At 46.3% G+C, this 13,442-nt stretch overlaps 1 protein-coding gene across 8 annotated transcripts in view; it reads left to right on the top strand.

The window, feature by feature from the left end:
* The first annotated feature begins 319 nt into the window (after positions 1-319).
* LOC146543714 (uncharacterized) overlaps positions 320-13,442 on the top strand; it is an 82,183-nt gene continuing 69,060 nt past the window's right edge. For 6 of the 8 annotated variants that reach the window (XM_085231087.1, XM_085231086.1, XM_085231088.1 and 3 more), the window contains exon 1: positions 320-954. In XM_085231087.1, the coding sequence (XP_085087213.1) occupies positions 817-954 (138 nt within the window). In that variant the 5' untranslated portion in view covers positions 320-816. Of the gene's footprint in view, positions 955-8,693; positions 9,013-13,442 lie in introns of those variants that run through there. The other 2 variants (XR_014885080.1, XR_014885078.1) reach the window with 2 other exon arrangements.

Raw genomic sequence — 13,442 nt, 5'->3', positions numbered from 1 at the left:
ACCTGCAAGTCTTCACACACCCACAGCTCACTGCGTGCCGTTTGGGGCTCTAAAGCAACAAACTTAACTCTGCCCAGCTGTGTGCTGTGAAGGTCACTGCCCCACCTCGTCACCCAATTGCACACGTGGTGTTTGCAGGGCCATCTTGCTCTGATGGCCTCTGAACACTCGCTGCATCTAGGGCTGGTGTCTTTCACAGAGTGGCAACAACTTTAAAACTGCAGTGTGTGGCTTTGCACTTGCTGCAGTTATGTAGAAACCTGCGTGTCAGATGACCCACGTTAAGCCAAAGAGCACGTTATGGGAGTTGTGCTAACAGCACGAACACGCCAACCCAACGCTGACAGCCTGACTAGGCACGATGCTCGAAGAGGGCAGGGCCGCGGCACTGGGGCTGGAATTCAGCTTTAATTAGGCCATTACCTAACCTTCAAAGCGGGATTTTCGGAGGAAGGGCTGCTGGAGAAGACAGGAAGAGCCCTATCTGATCCTTATCGGGAGCGGACGAAAGCCATGCGTTGCTTTTTCCTTTTGACGTGTGCAATTAGCTCGGCTCGTGTAGAAGACCCATGTCAACGGCAACTGGCGCGCTCTCCCTCCCGCGCTGCTCCCAGCCGGGCCCGCCGCGTGCCGCCCCACAGGCGCCGCTCCATCACCTGCAGGCCGCGGCAGCCCCTGTAGAGCGCCGGCACCCCGACTGCGGCCTGCAGCAGCAGGGCCGCGCGGGCTCCTCGTAAACCCCTGAGTGAACCCGTGGGTCTCTCTGTGCGTTTGCCCGGTGCCGCTGCCCCCGCCCAAAGAAGCCTCGCTGTTTTTATGGGGCGATCTGTCTGCCGGTGGCAGACTACAGCTGCGGCGTCCCCGAGCGCCGACCTCCCCACCGGCCCTGAGCCTACTTCGGACATAAGGGTGACGCGCACAGCAGCGGCTCTTTGCAGTTCCACGGTGTTAAAGGTACTTGGTTTTTGTATTAAGGGCAAAATGGAGGTAGCGGAGGCTCCGGGAGCGAACGGCCAGCGCCGTGCCCGCTGCGGGCCCCGCGGGCCGGCGGTACGGCGCTAGGTGGCGCGCACGGAGCGGCGCTGAGGGGCCGCCGCCCCCCGTACATGGCCGCCCCCCGCACGGCGCCCCGCGGGGCAGCTGCGGGCGTCGCTTTGGCGTTCTGCGTTCAGGTTTCCGCCTTGTTTTAAGCAGAACTTTCTGGAGCTTTTCTGTGGCTGGTTTTAGCGGTAAATTGAGCCCAGTTACCTTACTAAAACGAAGGGCCGCTTTAAGTAACCACCCTGGTGTTGTATTTATGTGAATGAAGAATTAACCTTAAGAGGTTGCCCTTCTCAGAAAATGGATTGCGCGCTCGGTTCTCCCTATTGATTAGTTTGGGTATTTAAAGTGCTGTGCTTTATCTCCCAGCTGCACTGTGAGTTTGTCACGATGATGCTTGAAGGAGCACATTGACACTGTTTATTTTCCCAAAGCGTTTTGGCTTAGCTCTCAGCTTCTCAGTGCTCCTTTGAGCTGTATGGTGTTGTATGAAAGAGCAGTGATAACCCTTCTGCGTAAACAAGCGTGGGGTGGAATGTATCTCTATTGGGCAGGGATGCTGCACTGCAAACGTGCATTACACTGCAGCCAGCCCAGCGAGGCTGGCGGTCCTGAAGGATTTTTCAGGAGTCTTCCCATGTGAAAGGACAGTGGGAGGCTTGTCAGGAGATCTGCTCTTTCCAAGAGTTCATTTCTTGTTGGAGCTGCAGGTAATGGAGCTGTCCCGATAGCTGCAAGGATGCTTCTGGACTGGTCGGTGTCAGGGCTGTGGATGGTGGGCTTGTGCCAGGAGCAGGAGGTGCAATGCCCTGCCATGGCCAGGCCCCACGAGAAACACTGGCCCATGCCGGGCTCCTACTAACTCGGGCCATAGTCATGATGGGCACCAGGTCCACCAAGGCAGCTGTTTCAGCAGCTGTTAGTCTGTAACCCTCCCTCTGCTTCCCGCTCTGGTTTCTCGTTTACAGATCTGCTTTTGGTCTCTAAACGGGTGCCCGCCACCCCTTTCCTAACCTGATATCCTGCTCGGTGGTGGGAACATGCATGCTGCTTAAAATCCCCAAACAAAATGGAAAGGCTTTGGTTTAGTTGAAAAGGACGTTGAATTCTGCTCGCGATCTGTAATGCAATTAGTGTTATTTGACTTGGCAGCCTTCGGAGGGCCTGCGTGGGCTGCAGGCTGTGCGGGCCTGGAGACGGCTTCGGTCTAGGCAGCAGGGCTGGGGGGAACTGGGGGTAATTCACATTCCCAGTCCCTCAGTGCGTTCTCTCCCATCTCCTCTTCTGTCCGCCCTTAGTGCTGCAAGGCTGCAGCCCAACCCCAGCCCCTGGCTGCCTCCACTCGGTGCTGCCCCACCGGCAGGAAAACAGCCCTGGGTCAGAACCCACATCTGTGTTTCTGGGGCTAAATCATTCCTTGTAAGGGAAACAGCGTTTGGCTGGTGTATCTGGCTTGCTAATTGCTTTAACCAGCTGCAAAGATTTCAGTCTGTTCTTGAGCTGTCTGTGCAAACTTACAGCGTAGCCCGATTTTCAGATCCTGCCCTGCCCACAACCAGAATGTATAAACAAGTCCTGTTGTAGGAAAGCAGCACCAAGTTCTGAGTTATGCTTGCAGAGGTTATGAGAGACAGGAAGTTATGGGCAAATTGATTTTGGCGCTGGAAAACCAGGGATTTCTCCCCCTTCCCCCAAGTAATGACTGTAAAGCATGCTAATGCTATTCAACATTAGTGCATTAAAGAGTGGTCTTATTAATTCAAGACATAAAGGAAACAAAACAAGCTGTTAAATTTAAAATATAATACACACATAATGAGAAAAAATGTGTGAAAGCTTTATTCGAATGAAAATGCAGAATTGTTTGAGCTGGTGAAGTATCTTTTGTGCTGAGTTATGAGCATATGTAATAGATTTAATTATTAATTTCTCCATTGTTCTATGCACACAGACAGGGTTCAAGGCACAGTCATTCTTTGGCTTTCATAGATCTAATTTGTATAATTATTGCCTGAATAAAAGATTGCGCCAATTCCTAGCTCACTCCTTCACTCTCTGAAGCGCTACCTCGATGCTGCTCTCCAAAAGGAGAGCACCTGCCAGTTCTTTGGGAATCAGCTGATCCTCCCCGTGATGAGGCACGTTCCCGCTGACGCTCCTTTTTGAGCCCTTTTTGTCTAAATGAATTATCGTGCATACTTTTTAATTTTATTGAACAAATTACATTTGTCAAAGTCTAGCTTTGTAAATAAATAGCTAGAGACACACAGATGCATATTGCTGCTGTTCAAGGTCCCTTGTTCTATTTATGGAAGCCAGATGAATGTGAAACAAAAGAGAAACTTTTCTCTAAAAGCAATTATCTTTCCGCATTCCCATCAGTATAATTATATTGCTGAGAATTTTAAAAAGTCATACAAGTAGAATTGAATACTTAAAATCGTGGCTGAGTCATTATGCAAAAGCTGAGCAGAGCGCCTTGCCTCATGCTAACAAAGCACACCGGGACTGGTTGCTCTCTTACACCTTCACACCTGCGATGTGCGGATAAGTCCTGAATTTCTGTCAGTTTTGAAGTGCTGGTATTAGTGGGTTGAATTCATTATCTCTCAGGCATTTTGAGAGTTGAGGCCCCGTTCTGTGAGTATCTTTAGTCGTGAGTATTTTATTCAACTTTGGAGTCGTGTTGTGTCACTGAAAGAGACAACCATTGTTTATGGGAAGGTTTTTCTGTGTGGTGAAACGAACAAGATGTGGCACAGTTCAGCTGCATCTGTGAAGAAGTTTAGTAAAGTTGTCGTGTTGGCCAGTATCGTTTGGATGCCAACTGTTAGGACATTTTAGGAAACAGCAGTATCTACATGATTTGTAGAAAGTGCCATCAGTTTGGGAAGGAAGTAGTGAGAGATTGCCAAGAGAGATAATTTTCTATCCAATGTCCCATCAAACGTCAACTTTTATTGGAAGTATAGTTTTCTTGGGGAGGTGCTGTCAAACAACCAAGAGACAAGGTGTGGAGATGTTGTGTGGGTGCTCTACACTGCAGTCAGAGCAGCAGAAGCTGCAGGGGTTCTGCCTGTGAGGAGCAAGACCAGCTTGGCCCGAAGCCAAGGAGGCAGAGCTCCTGCAGCAGAATGTCAGCTGCTGCTCCGTCACAGCTGGTGTGAGCTGCTGCCTCGTTTTACAGAGAGCTGCTGTGGAAAGGTGAGAGCATGGTTGTGCCATTAAAGGCCGTTAGGCAATACTTGTAAGAGAAAGCCAAATAGAAGTGGCAAAGAATAAGCATAGGTTTCCAGATTTGAATTTGCAGCCTATATGTTAAAGAGTATACTTGTGTTTAATATGAGAAGTTAGCTGGATCCTTCTAGTATCCAGCATTGCCTTTTACCTGTAGTTTTGCCCCTTTTTTCCTCTTCCAGCCTGTCTGGGGTTAAACAGGACTACGTAATTCAAACATTTGAAACCCAGCTATGGAGAGATGAGGTATTCAGCCCAGCTTGGCACACAGCTCTGGCGAGTCAGGAAACAGTCATAAGTCCCCATACTGCTGCAGACGGCTAGAGCTGTGTGCTGAGCTGTGCCCATCCCATGAGGGAGCAGCTCCGTGCTGCACACCAGCATCAGCTGCAGCCCAGTGTTTTCTTTTCTGTGAAAGCCATTTTGACTGCCATCTGTTTGCATTTATTTCCTTTCCGGCTCCGTACATGACTCATCTGCATCAGGACAGAGGAGCAAGGGCAGAGCTGGGCTGCTGAGGAGCTCCTTTCCCTGCTTCCCAGCCCTGCTTTGGGCAGCTTTCTGCAAAGGTTTCCCTTGGCAAGGAGCCATGTGCTGGGCTGCAGGATTTAACCTGCTGGGTGCCCATCATCTGAACTCGATGTCACCTTACAGAGCAGGTGTGCCAGGGCTGTCCCCTTCCAGTGCCATGAGATAGAGACAAAAAACTTCTCCGTCTGTAAAGTGATAAGAAGGTGCAGGAAACCATAGTTCATTCTGGCTTTGAGCTCTGCTCTTCCCTGCAGGTTACCCTCAAAAAGTACAGCCACAGATCTGCTGCTCCTAGGTTTTAGTTCAATCCAAACCTAACCTTTTCTTCTTTCTCCAGAAGCCCCATTGGCGCCAGCATTTTCTTGTATTCAGCCATGGGTAGGAGTAGTAAGTGGTTTCCTCTTGCTTCCCTCTGGGATCCTGTGCCCGAGCAAGAGGTTTACTTCCATCTGAGGGTCTGCCTCAGGACTTCATGGGGGTTGTGTCTGAACCATAGTAGTATTTTAAGGGACTTTTGTTTTTTAGTAAATTACCCTCCAATAATCTGCAAATCTGGTACCAATCAGAATATGATACGTATCCTCAGCCAGTTCCAGTGGGGCCTATTTCTATTACATCTGGCAGTGTGTCCAATGGGAGAGAAAAAGCCTCAACCAGAACTAGCTGCACTGAAATCAACTGAATTTTGGATGTGTTCAGCCTTTTTGGCCAGACTCATTCTGGTTCATGAGAAGTAATTATCTCTTGAGCATCACATTAATATTAAAGATCCATAGGCATTAGTGTTTAGGCAATATACCTTCTTCTTAGCTCCAAAAAAAAAAAGATGTGGGATAATTGATCTGAACATGCTCCAAATGTGCATATGTCTTTATTTATGAATTCCAATGTGGATTGTTTGGGAGAAAAAGAAAGAATAAGGAAAAGCAGGCAGAAATGTCGATACTTCTCCTCTCCCTGGCCATTTATGTGAAGAATGGTTATAATTCCCTGAAAATGAGTTGTGAAAGCTAACAGCGTGTTAATAACATGTGTTACAAACATAAAATCCCTTTAGTTGGTATTTTATATTTATACCTTTTCCTCTTTCTTAGATGAGGAGCTCCTGTTGGTTGGAGCTCCTGCCGTTGGCTGTGGGCACGATGGTGGCCCCAGTGGCTCCTCCTCCTGCATTGGTGTGAAACTACATCCCAGCTTCTCTCTGCTGAAAGAGAAGTGGCCCTTGGAGCACCCAGAACACTGTCTCCTGTGGGCTGTTCATCGTTGGCTGCAGGGCTGCTGGGGTGACCCATCCCAGATGTGGAGGTGACAGTGGCTGCGCTGTGGCCTGGTTGTATCCCCAAGACCGTGTACAATTGCCAGCCAGCAATTATGTGAAATAGTAGGGAAGCTTTTTCCTTACTGAGTTTTTTATTGTGTTCAGCTTCTCACAGTAGGGGAAAACAAGCCTATAAAGGTGCCGCCAGCTTGTTTCAACTTCTGCACGTGGCATGGCCCTCCTTGTTTTAACGCCCTGGTGAGGGGTGTCAGCACAGCCCGAGCGGACACGCTCTGGCCCAATTTCCTGCAGAGCACGGCAAAGGCCACAGATATCAGCTTCAAAGGTAAACAATTACCTTTTATTATCACACATGGCTTTAGCTCCACCAGTTTCGAATAGCACATAATCACAAGTCTGTGATAACATTTACTCCTGATGAGAGAAAATTTACCAAGTACTAAATTGCTGCTGAGATGACGGGAACACGAGCCAGGCAGGAATTAGCTCCGATGATGAGTCAGCAGACGTTAATGTCTTGCACCATGCTGGATGCATCTGCCGAGCCGTCCAGTGTTGAATCATCTTAAATATTTCTGTCTTACTGCCCTCCAGGAAGAGGCATCGGAGAACTTTTGTCTGTCTGTGTTATATATGCATAAGCTATTTTAAAATAAATATATGCAGGTGTATAACAAGTGTATGCGTTTAGGTAGGTAGGTAATTTTCAGCTACGGGAAGGATGAGCAGCCGGCAACTATTTAAAGTAAAACATGCATGGAAATGCTAATAGCAATTGCCTACACTTGGGGTTTGGAAAATGATAGCTTTGCTCAGCTGTGGCTTTGATAAGCCTGGGAGGGTGACCTGGCATCCATGCCACACACCCTGGGCCTCCACAGAGCCCAAAATGAGAGCTGCAGGTTCAGTTGGTGCTGTGTGTGTCAGAAATTATTCCCTCCTGATCCAATGAGGCAGCTGCAGAGTGCTGTGCTCAAGTCTATCTCCTCTTCAACTTTTTCCCCCATACACCCAGAATGTCAGTGTTGGATAAATGTAGTATCTAGGTCCAATCAAGAACATCAAATGAATTCAATGGAGAGGGGCAAATAACTTCTTAAATGAGATCCTTTTTCTCTGAGGGCCCACAGTTGGACCATCATACACTGCCCTTGTTCTGTGGTGGATGTTTAGCAGATGTAAGATGTGCCATGTAACTGAGGATGCAGAAGGGCTTTACTCTGGACAACGCAACTGTTGCACAAAGGAAGATGTAAAGCTTTTATTTAGTAAATTCTGTGTTGTATTTTGCTTAATTTATTGTGGCAAAGCAAATCAAGTTGTTCCAAAGCACATTGTCTATTCTGGCCTTAATGTGTATATGTCATTAACCAACTGTATGCATGTGAGAACTGCAGTAATTTAATGCACACCATGCAGAACTGCTTTTCTGTTTTGAAACTCTGACTCTCTGAGGTACAGAGGTCAAAAGTTAATTCTAGTGAGAAATGTGAGAGTTGTCTGTGTTTGCCAAAAGATTGTTGTTTCAGGCATTCTGCAGTCTGAGTCTCACCACTCCAACTCATGTTTTTAAAGTTTTCCCACCTCTCCCTAAGTTTCAGATGCAATTTAAAAAAAAAGCCAACAAAACAAAACCCGTTAAAAAAGCAGCCAAAACAGCCAGTGTTTTAGAAAGCTTGGTGAGGACAGTGCTTGGCTGTTGCAATTGGAGGTGGGAAGCACAGACTGACTTCACGGGACAGTGGACTGGTACAGCCTCCCAGTGTCCATCATCCCTCTCCTGCTCTTCTCCTCACTGCCACTGACCTGGGGCTCCGCCTATGGTCAAAGCGAGCTGGTGGCCATCTGCCATGCGTTGAAGGTGCTTCCATTCACCTCCCCTTTTTCCTTGGATGGGTGCAGGTCCTTGCTGGTCTGAAGACTTCGGGATTTCTGAACGTTTTCAATATTAGGTGCTTAAAATAGCCCAAAGGAAACAATGTGAACATTCCCTGCACTGTGAGTTTTGCACTCCAACACTGTGTTTTTCAACAATTCACTCTTTTTGAGATTCTCTAAAATAACAGCTTAGTATTTAATGAATATTAAGGGAGAATTAAATTAGTCTAAACAGTAGCTTGGTTTCAGGCTTCTCAGTAGTGGCTGCACAAAGGTAAGGCAATGTTTTTGGAACAAATAAAAAATCCATCCTTTGAGGATTAGTTTATAGTCCTCCAAAATTTTCCACGGGGTTAATAAGCAAGAGAAACGTTCTGGCGGAATGATGGCATTCCTGCTACTGCCCTGCCATTAGCACGGTGCGTCAAGAGGTTTTGAGTCAGTTGCATAATTTTTCTTCTACAGCTGAAGGTGACACATCTCCAAACCTATTTGTAAATCTTTCTCCCATTTTTCTTTGCATCCTGAGCTTCTTGGGCACAGCATATTAGCCCTTGTTGAAGCACAAAATGAAGACTGGAAGTGCCAGAACCTTTTAGTCAGTGATTTCCAAAAACTATGGAATTTCCTGCCCAGCTACATCAGATCAGCCAACAACTTTGTAATTGCTAAAAACAGCCTGTTGATTTTTCCTCCCAAGTGCTTCAGCTGGCCTGGCTGAGCTTTCTCTTTTCCACTGTCTTGAGATGTTTCTCTCATTGTGCACTACGCTGTATTTTTATGGTCAACATATCCTATAGCAAACAATTTCAGGCTGATGGCGGAAGGGAGATTGGATTCAGATTGGAGATTTGAGCCTGGGATGGGGAGCCAGGAACGCCTCAGTTCCTGGACCAGATCTGCCACTAAATCAGGAATCCACATAAAGCAAAGCCACATGACGAGCGACTGCAGGATGATTTGATTTTCTGTGCAGAGGAGGAAGCGAGTGTTTGAACGCAGCTCTTGCCTTGGCGCACCCGCTGCAACCGGAGCTGCCATTACAGGTGGGCCGTGAGCTGGGGCAGGTCCCAGGGCACAGGGCTGCGATGGGACGGCTGCTGTCCGGATGGGGACTGCGAGCGCTCACTGGTGCGGTGCTCAGGCTGGCGTCTTGGTAGTAAATGCAAATAAATTAGTTAAATGCACCCATATGAAATTTTCCTGCTGAAAAATTCATTCTATAAAAACATTTATACTGTATTCTTTATTGTCAGCTAATCCTGCCCAAACTCATTAAATGGCAGTGTGTGGGTTACTTGCTGTCAGTGAAATTATCAAAGGCATTTTTCAGCTGGTGCACCGGGAAAGCATGTGCTTCAATGCCAACTAAAACAATAACGAGGAAATGTTATGATCAGAATTGACCAAATGACCTTTCCCATTTTAGATTAGTTCTTAATTTCAGCACAAGGGTCATCCTGTGAGAATACTCACAATAAGTCACTGCTCACCCCTCACATGAAAAAGAAGTGACTTATTAGAAATCTCACTGTACTCATTGCAGTTAATGAGATGTGGAAAGCTTTGTAATTTGATTTGCTGGACCATATGCTGTAAAGGGATACTGCTGATTTCATTCCTCCACGTTTAATTTAAGCAGTATGCAATGGCTTCTTCGTATGGCTACTTATATAATAAAAATTAACTTGAAGTATAAAAAAAATACACCATTGTGGGGTTTATTACTCTGTGGTTGAGTTTCAAGTGTTTTTCATTGAAACATCTGTAAGTAATGTGTAGGTCTAATTTTAAATCCTGGCAAATATTTTCCATTTAACATTTGGTTTTTACTGACAGGCTTGGAGTGGAGGTTTTCAGAGCTTGTCAGTAACAGATACGTGTTTTCAAAGATAAACATTTTTTTAATTGAAGATAACTGTAATTCAGTGCTCACTTTTCCGATCCATCCTGTGTTCCAGCAGCAGTGCAGACGCTCGTCCCCTTTCCTCCAGACCCCTGCAGCAGCCGGCCCGTTCCCGCGTCCCGCTTGTCCTCACTGGCAGACTTGGGGCCATGGGGTGATAGTGGGGTCAGCAGCAGCATCATCTTTCGGGGATGTTCCTTCTGGATGCCCTGTGTGGGGCATTTCACTCCAGAAGGTGGATGTGTGCTTGGTGCAGGATGAAGCTTGGCAGGGCTTGGACCACAGTGGCTCACTGTCAAGGCTGTATTTCAGGTTATTTGATTTTTCGGCTGCAGACAAAATGAAACAGCTTGAACAGACAGGCTGGGCTGTGCTGCCCGTAAACTTGGAGACCGGGCTGCATGGTTGGGGTGTGCTGCCCTGCCATGAATGGTCTCCTGGTGGCAGTGCTTCGTGAGAGAGATCCAGCCGTGGCTGAGCAGCAGGCAGGATGGACATGCTGGTGTGAAGGGCCTGTCTGAAAAATGGACACCACAATTGTTTTCAAAAGGAAGCATTGGAAGCCTGAGAATGCCAGACACTCACTGATTTCAACTGAAAGTAATGTTGTGGCATTGTTTGCAGTTATGGCTGAGGTGTCCATTGGTTCTGAGGACTGCACGTGATTTAACCTGTTGGTTAAATCTGACACCAAGCCAAGAAGTTCTATTTGGAGAAGTGTGGTGGAACGTGATGAGGGAGCTGGGAAGGCCGTGGTCGTGCTGTGGCAGGGTAGGTGGGTGGAGATGGCCATGCTGTGAGGTGGGTGGGCACGTGGGGTTGGTGCCAGGCAGGCTGCTGCTGTGCTGCATCTCCTACCATGTGAGCTCTGCTGGTCTCTCACTGCATTTTAAAAAGTTGAATTCTGCTTCTATTGAGGAATAATAATAGTGAATTATTTCCCTTCAACCAGTATTGTCGTTTTGTTGAACCCTGAACCACAGCTGCAGAAAATTAGGCCTGGGAGCAGAGGGATGAGCAGTGGTGGGGAGGCCTGAAGGATGCCAGCAAAGGCACTCTTTCTTTACTACTAAAGAAAGCCCATTTCTTTTTGATTTGAAGACTGCCTTTAATGCTTGGTGAATGAACATGATTTTGGTTCAGCTGCTGTACCAAAGACAAAGGCTCAAGTCAGCTCTTTGGGAGCCCAAGGTTCAAGCCTGCCTTGGGTCAACCATGGCCCTTTGTGCATGGAGCTACAGATTAAAAAAAAAAGTAACAGCAAAATCAGGCTTCATTTTTAACATGTTCCTGTTTTCTTTCATCAGAAGTTTTGAAATGCTTCACAGGAGGCTGTTGATAGTCATAATCTCAACCATCGTGATTTCTCATAAGCACTGAGAGAAACTGCAGCTTTACTGAATATAGCGTCTGTTTTAAATGGCGGGTGGTTCACTTCTTTTTAATATGAGTTCAAGCACAGAGGCAAGTAAAACCTAATGAAAGTGCCTAGAAGATTTTGTTTTGATACCCCACAGCAGCCCTTGTTTATACTGAAGGGGGAAAAGATTTCTTTATAGCCAGGCCTGCAGAAGCCAGAAATTTAATCTTTCTATACAACTTATTTTATTGCAATTTTAATTTTCTCTTGCATTACTATGACCCTTTTCTATAGCTTTTGACGCCTGGTGCTTAATTACTTATCATTAGCAGTGTACATGGGGGCCTTCCTGCATATTTAGAAATGTGATCATTAGTACGCGGGAAGACAAAGACTTCTTTAAGACCGTCATTAGTTATTCTGTTTTCATAGAAATGTTCATTAGAGAAACTACCCACCTGGTTAAATAATTATAATTAAGAATTGGTAATCTCCTTTGCATTTTTAACTCAATCTTCGGGATGTGTGTGCATAACTAAAGGAGCCTTGTTTGGCCATCATACTATCTTTTCTTTTCAATTTGAATTTTCAAGCAGGTTTAAATGCTGTGTTTTGAAACCATATACCCTAGGAATGATTTATGGAAATATAGGTTATTAACAAGAAAAAGAAAGAAAGAAATCAACCCAGCAATTATCTCTGAATTCATTAACTGTGCACTGGCAGTGAGAGGTTGTATAAGCCATTTACTGTTATGCGCAGTATGGAGTTAAAACAAAATGTCACCAGGGCCTGATTTCTCTGCCCCATCTGCAGTTCTCACTGCAGACACCCAGTCTGCTGGGCTACGCTTCCACAAGGGTGTGATTTCCATTTTCTGATCGGGTATTGCTTGGAAATGCTGACAGTGAGTGCAGTTGTGTTGGTTATCCTGCTTGCGGCCGTCATGGGGAGCTGGTGGGAAACCCTCCCCAAAGAGGTGTGTGTGCACCCATCCACTGTGTGGAAGGGAGCATGGGCAGAGGGAGGGCTCACCCTACTGAGCCACAGGGATGGAAGAGCTCGTCAGTGGCATAAATATCATCTGTAAACAATTAAGCAGCTACTGCTCATTCAGGGCAGTTTTGAGAAGCAAAGGAAGTCTGCAATCAGTTATATCTCCAATTACCATAAAAATATATTAGCCATTCATTCATTTATTAATGATTCATCAGTTAACCACACATAATGAGCAAATAATTAGCAATGCTGTACGGTTGCCAAAATTGAAGAAGTGTTGGCATTTTAAAGATGAAAGGTTGCATTTATGTAAAAAGTCGGGTGGTGATAAAGTTAATGCAGAAGATAATTATAAAAGTGACTGTCCTATTTTAGAGGCTGAGGTCCTGTAAAACTTGACTAATTGAACTGAAATTAATATTCTTCAAAAGCACGCATGTTACGGCATACTAGCTGCTGAATTTACTTGGAGATCTCCCTTCAGTGAGGTACGTCGCACAATACAAGTTAATAAAATGCCAGACAGCAAGACTGCCTTCTTTGTTTGCTTGGTTCAGGGCCTTGTGGAAAACAATAAATTGCATTCATGTCAGCCGAGGCCCATCCCTTTGCTAATTACTGTTTGGTGCTGAAATGACTTCTGTGAAATTGGGAGCATGAAGAAACACACAGCCGTACAAGGGAGGCTTTTCAGACTACAGCAGTAAATGTGAGATAGGCCTTAGGCGCACAGATGTTAAAACAGTGAATTCCCCTACAGATTACACTAATGGAAACCCTGTCAGGGTAAGTCAAATCCGGGGTCTGCGGTCAAAATCTAATTAACGTTTCTGTACTTAAAAAGAATATGAATGCCTGGAGGTGAGGAAGAATGTATAAGAAACTTGCTTGTTTGTAAAATTGCTCATGCGAAGGGCAAGCAGCACCGAACCCGTCCTTATGAAGCAGCACCTGTAGCCAAGCTGCTCGTGTCATGTAATGCAGCACCATGGGGCTCGGCCCCTATGGACAACAGTGGCTGTTAGTGGCCATGTCCCTGGTGGGCACTTCTTGGCATCTCGAAACGCTCCGTTTGTTTGGCACAGTCGAGGTCTCTGTTTGGGAAGTACTCCTAGCTGAAGCTGTAAGACAAGGCCAGCGTCTCTTTGTGTGAGAAATCAGGCTGCTCCATGTAGGCTGGGCTTGAGGACACTACTGGGGCTCTTGCAGCG

The sequence above is a fragment of the Meleagris gallopavo genome, chromosome 10 (assembly GCF_905368555.1).
Source record: "Meleagris gallopavo chromosome 10, MGAL_WU_HG_1.1, whole genome shotgun sequence".
Taxonomy (NCBI): Eukaryota; Metazoa; Chordata; class Aves; order Galliformes; family Phasianidae; genus Meleagris; species Meleagris gallopavo.
The sequence above is the reverse complement of the archived record's forward strand: the minus strand, read 5'-3'. Positions and strand labels throughout refer to the sequence as shown.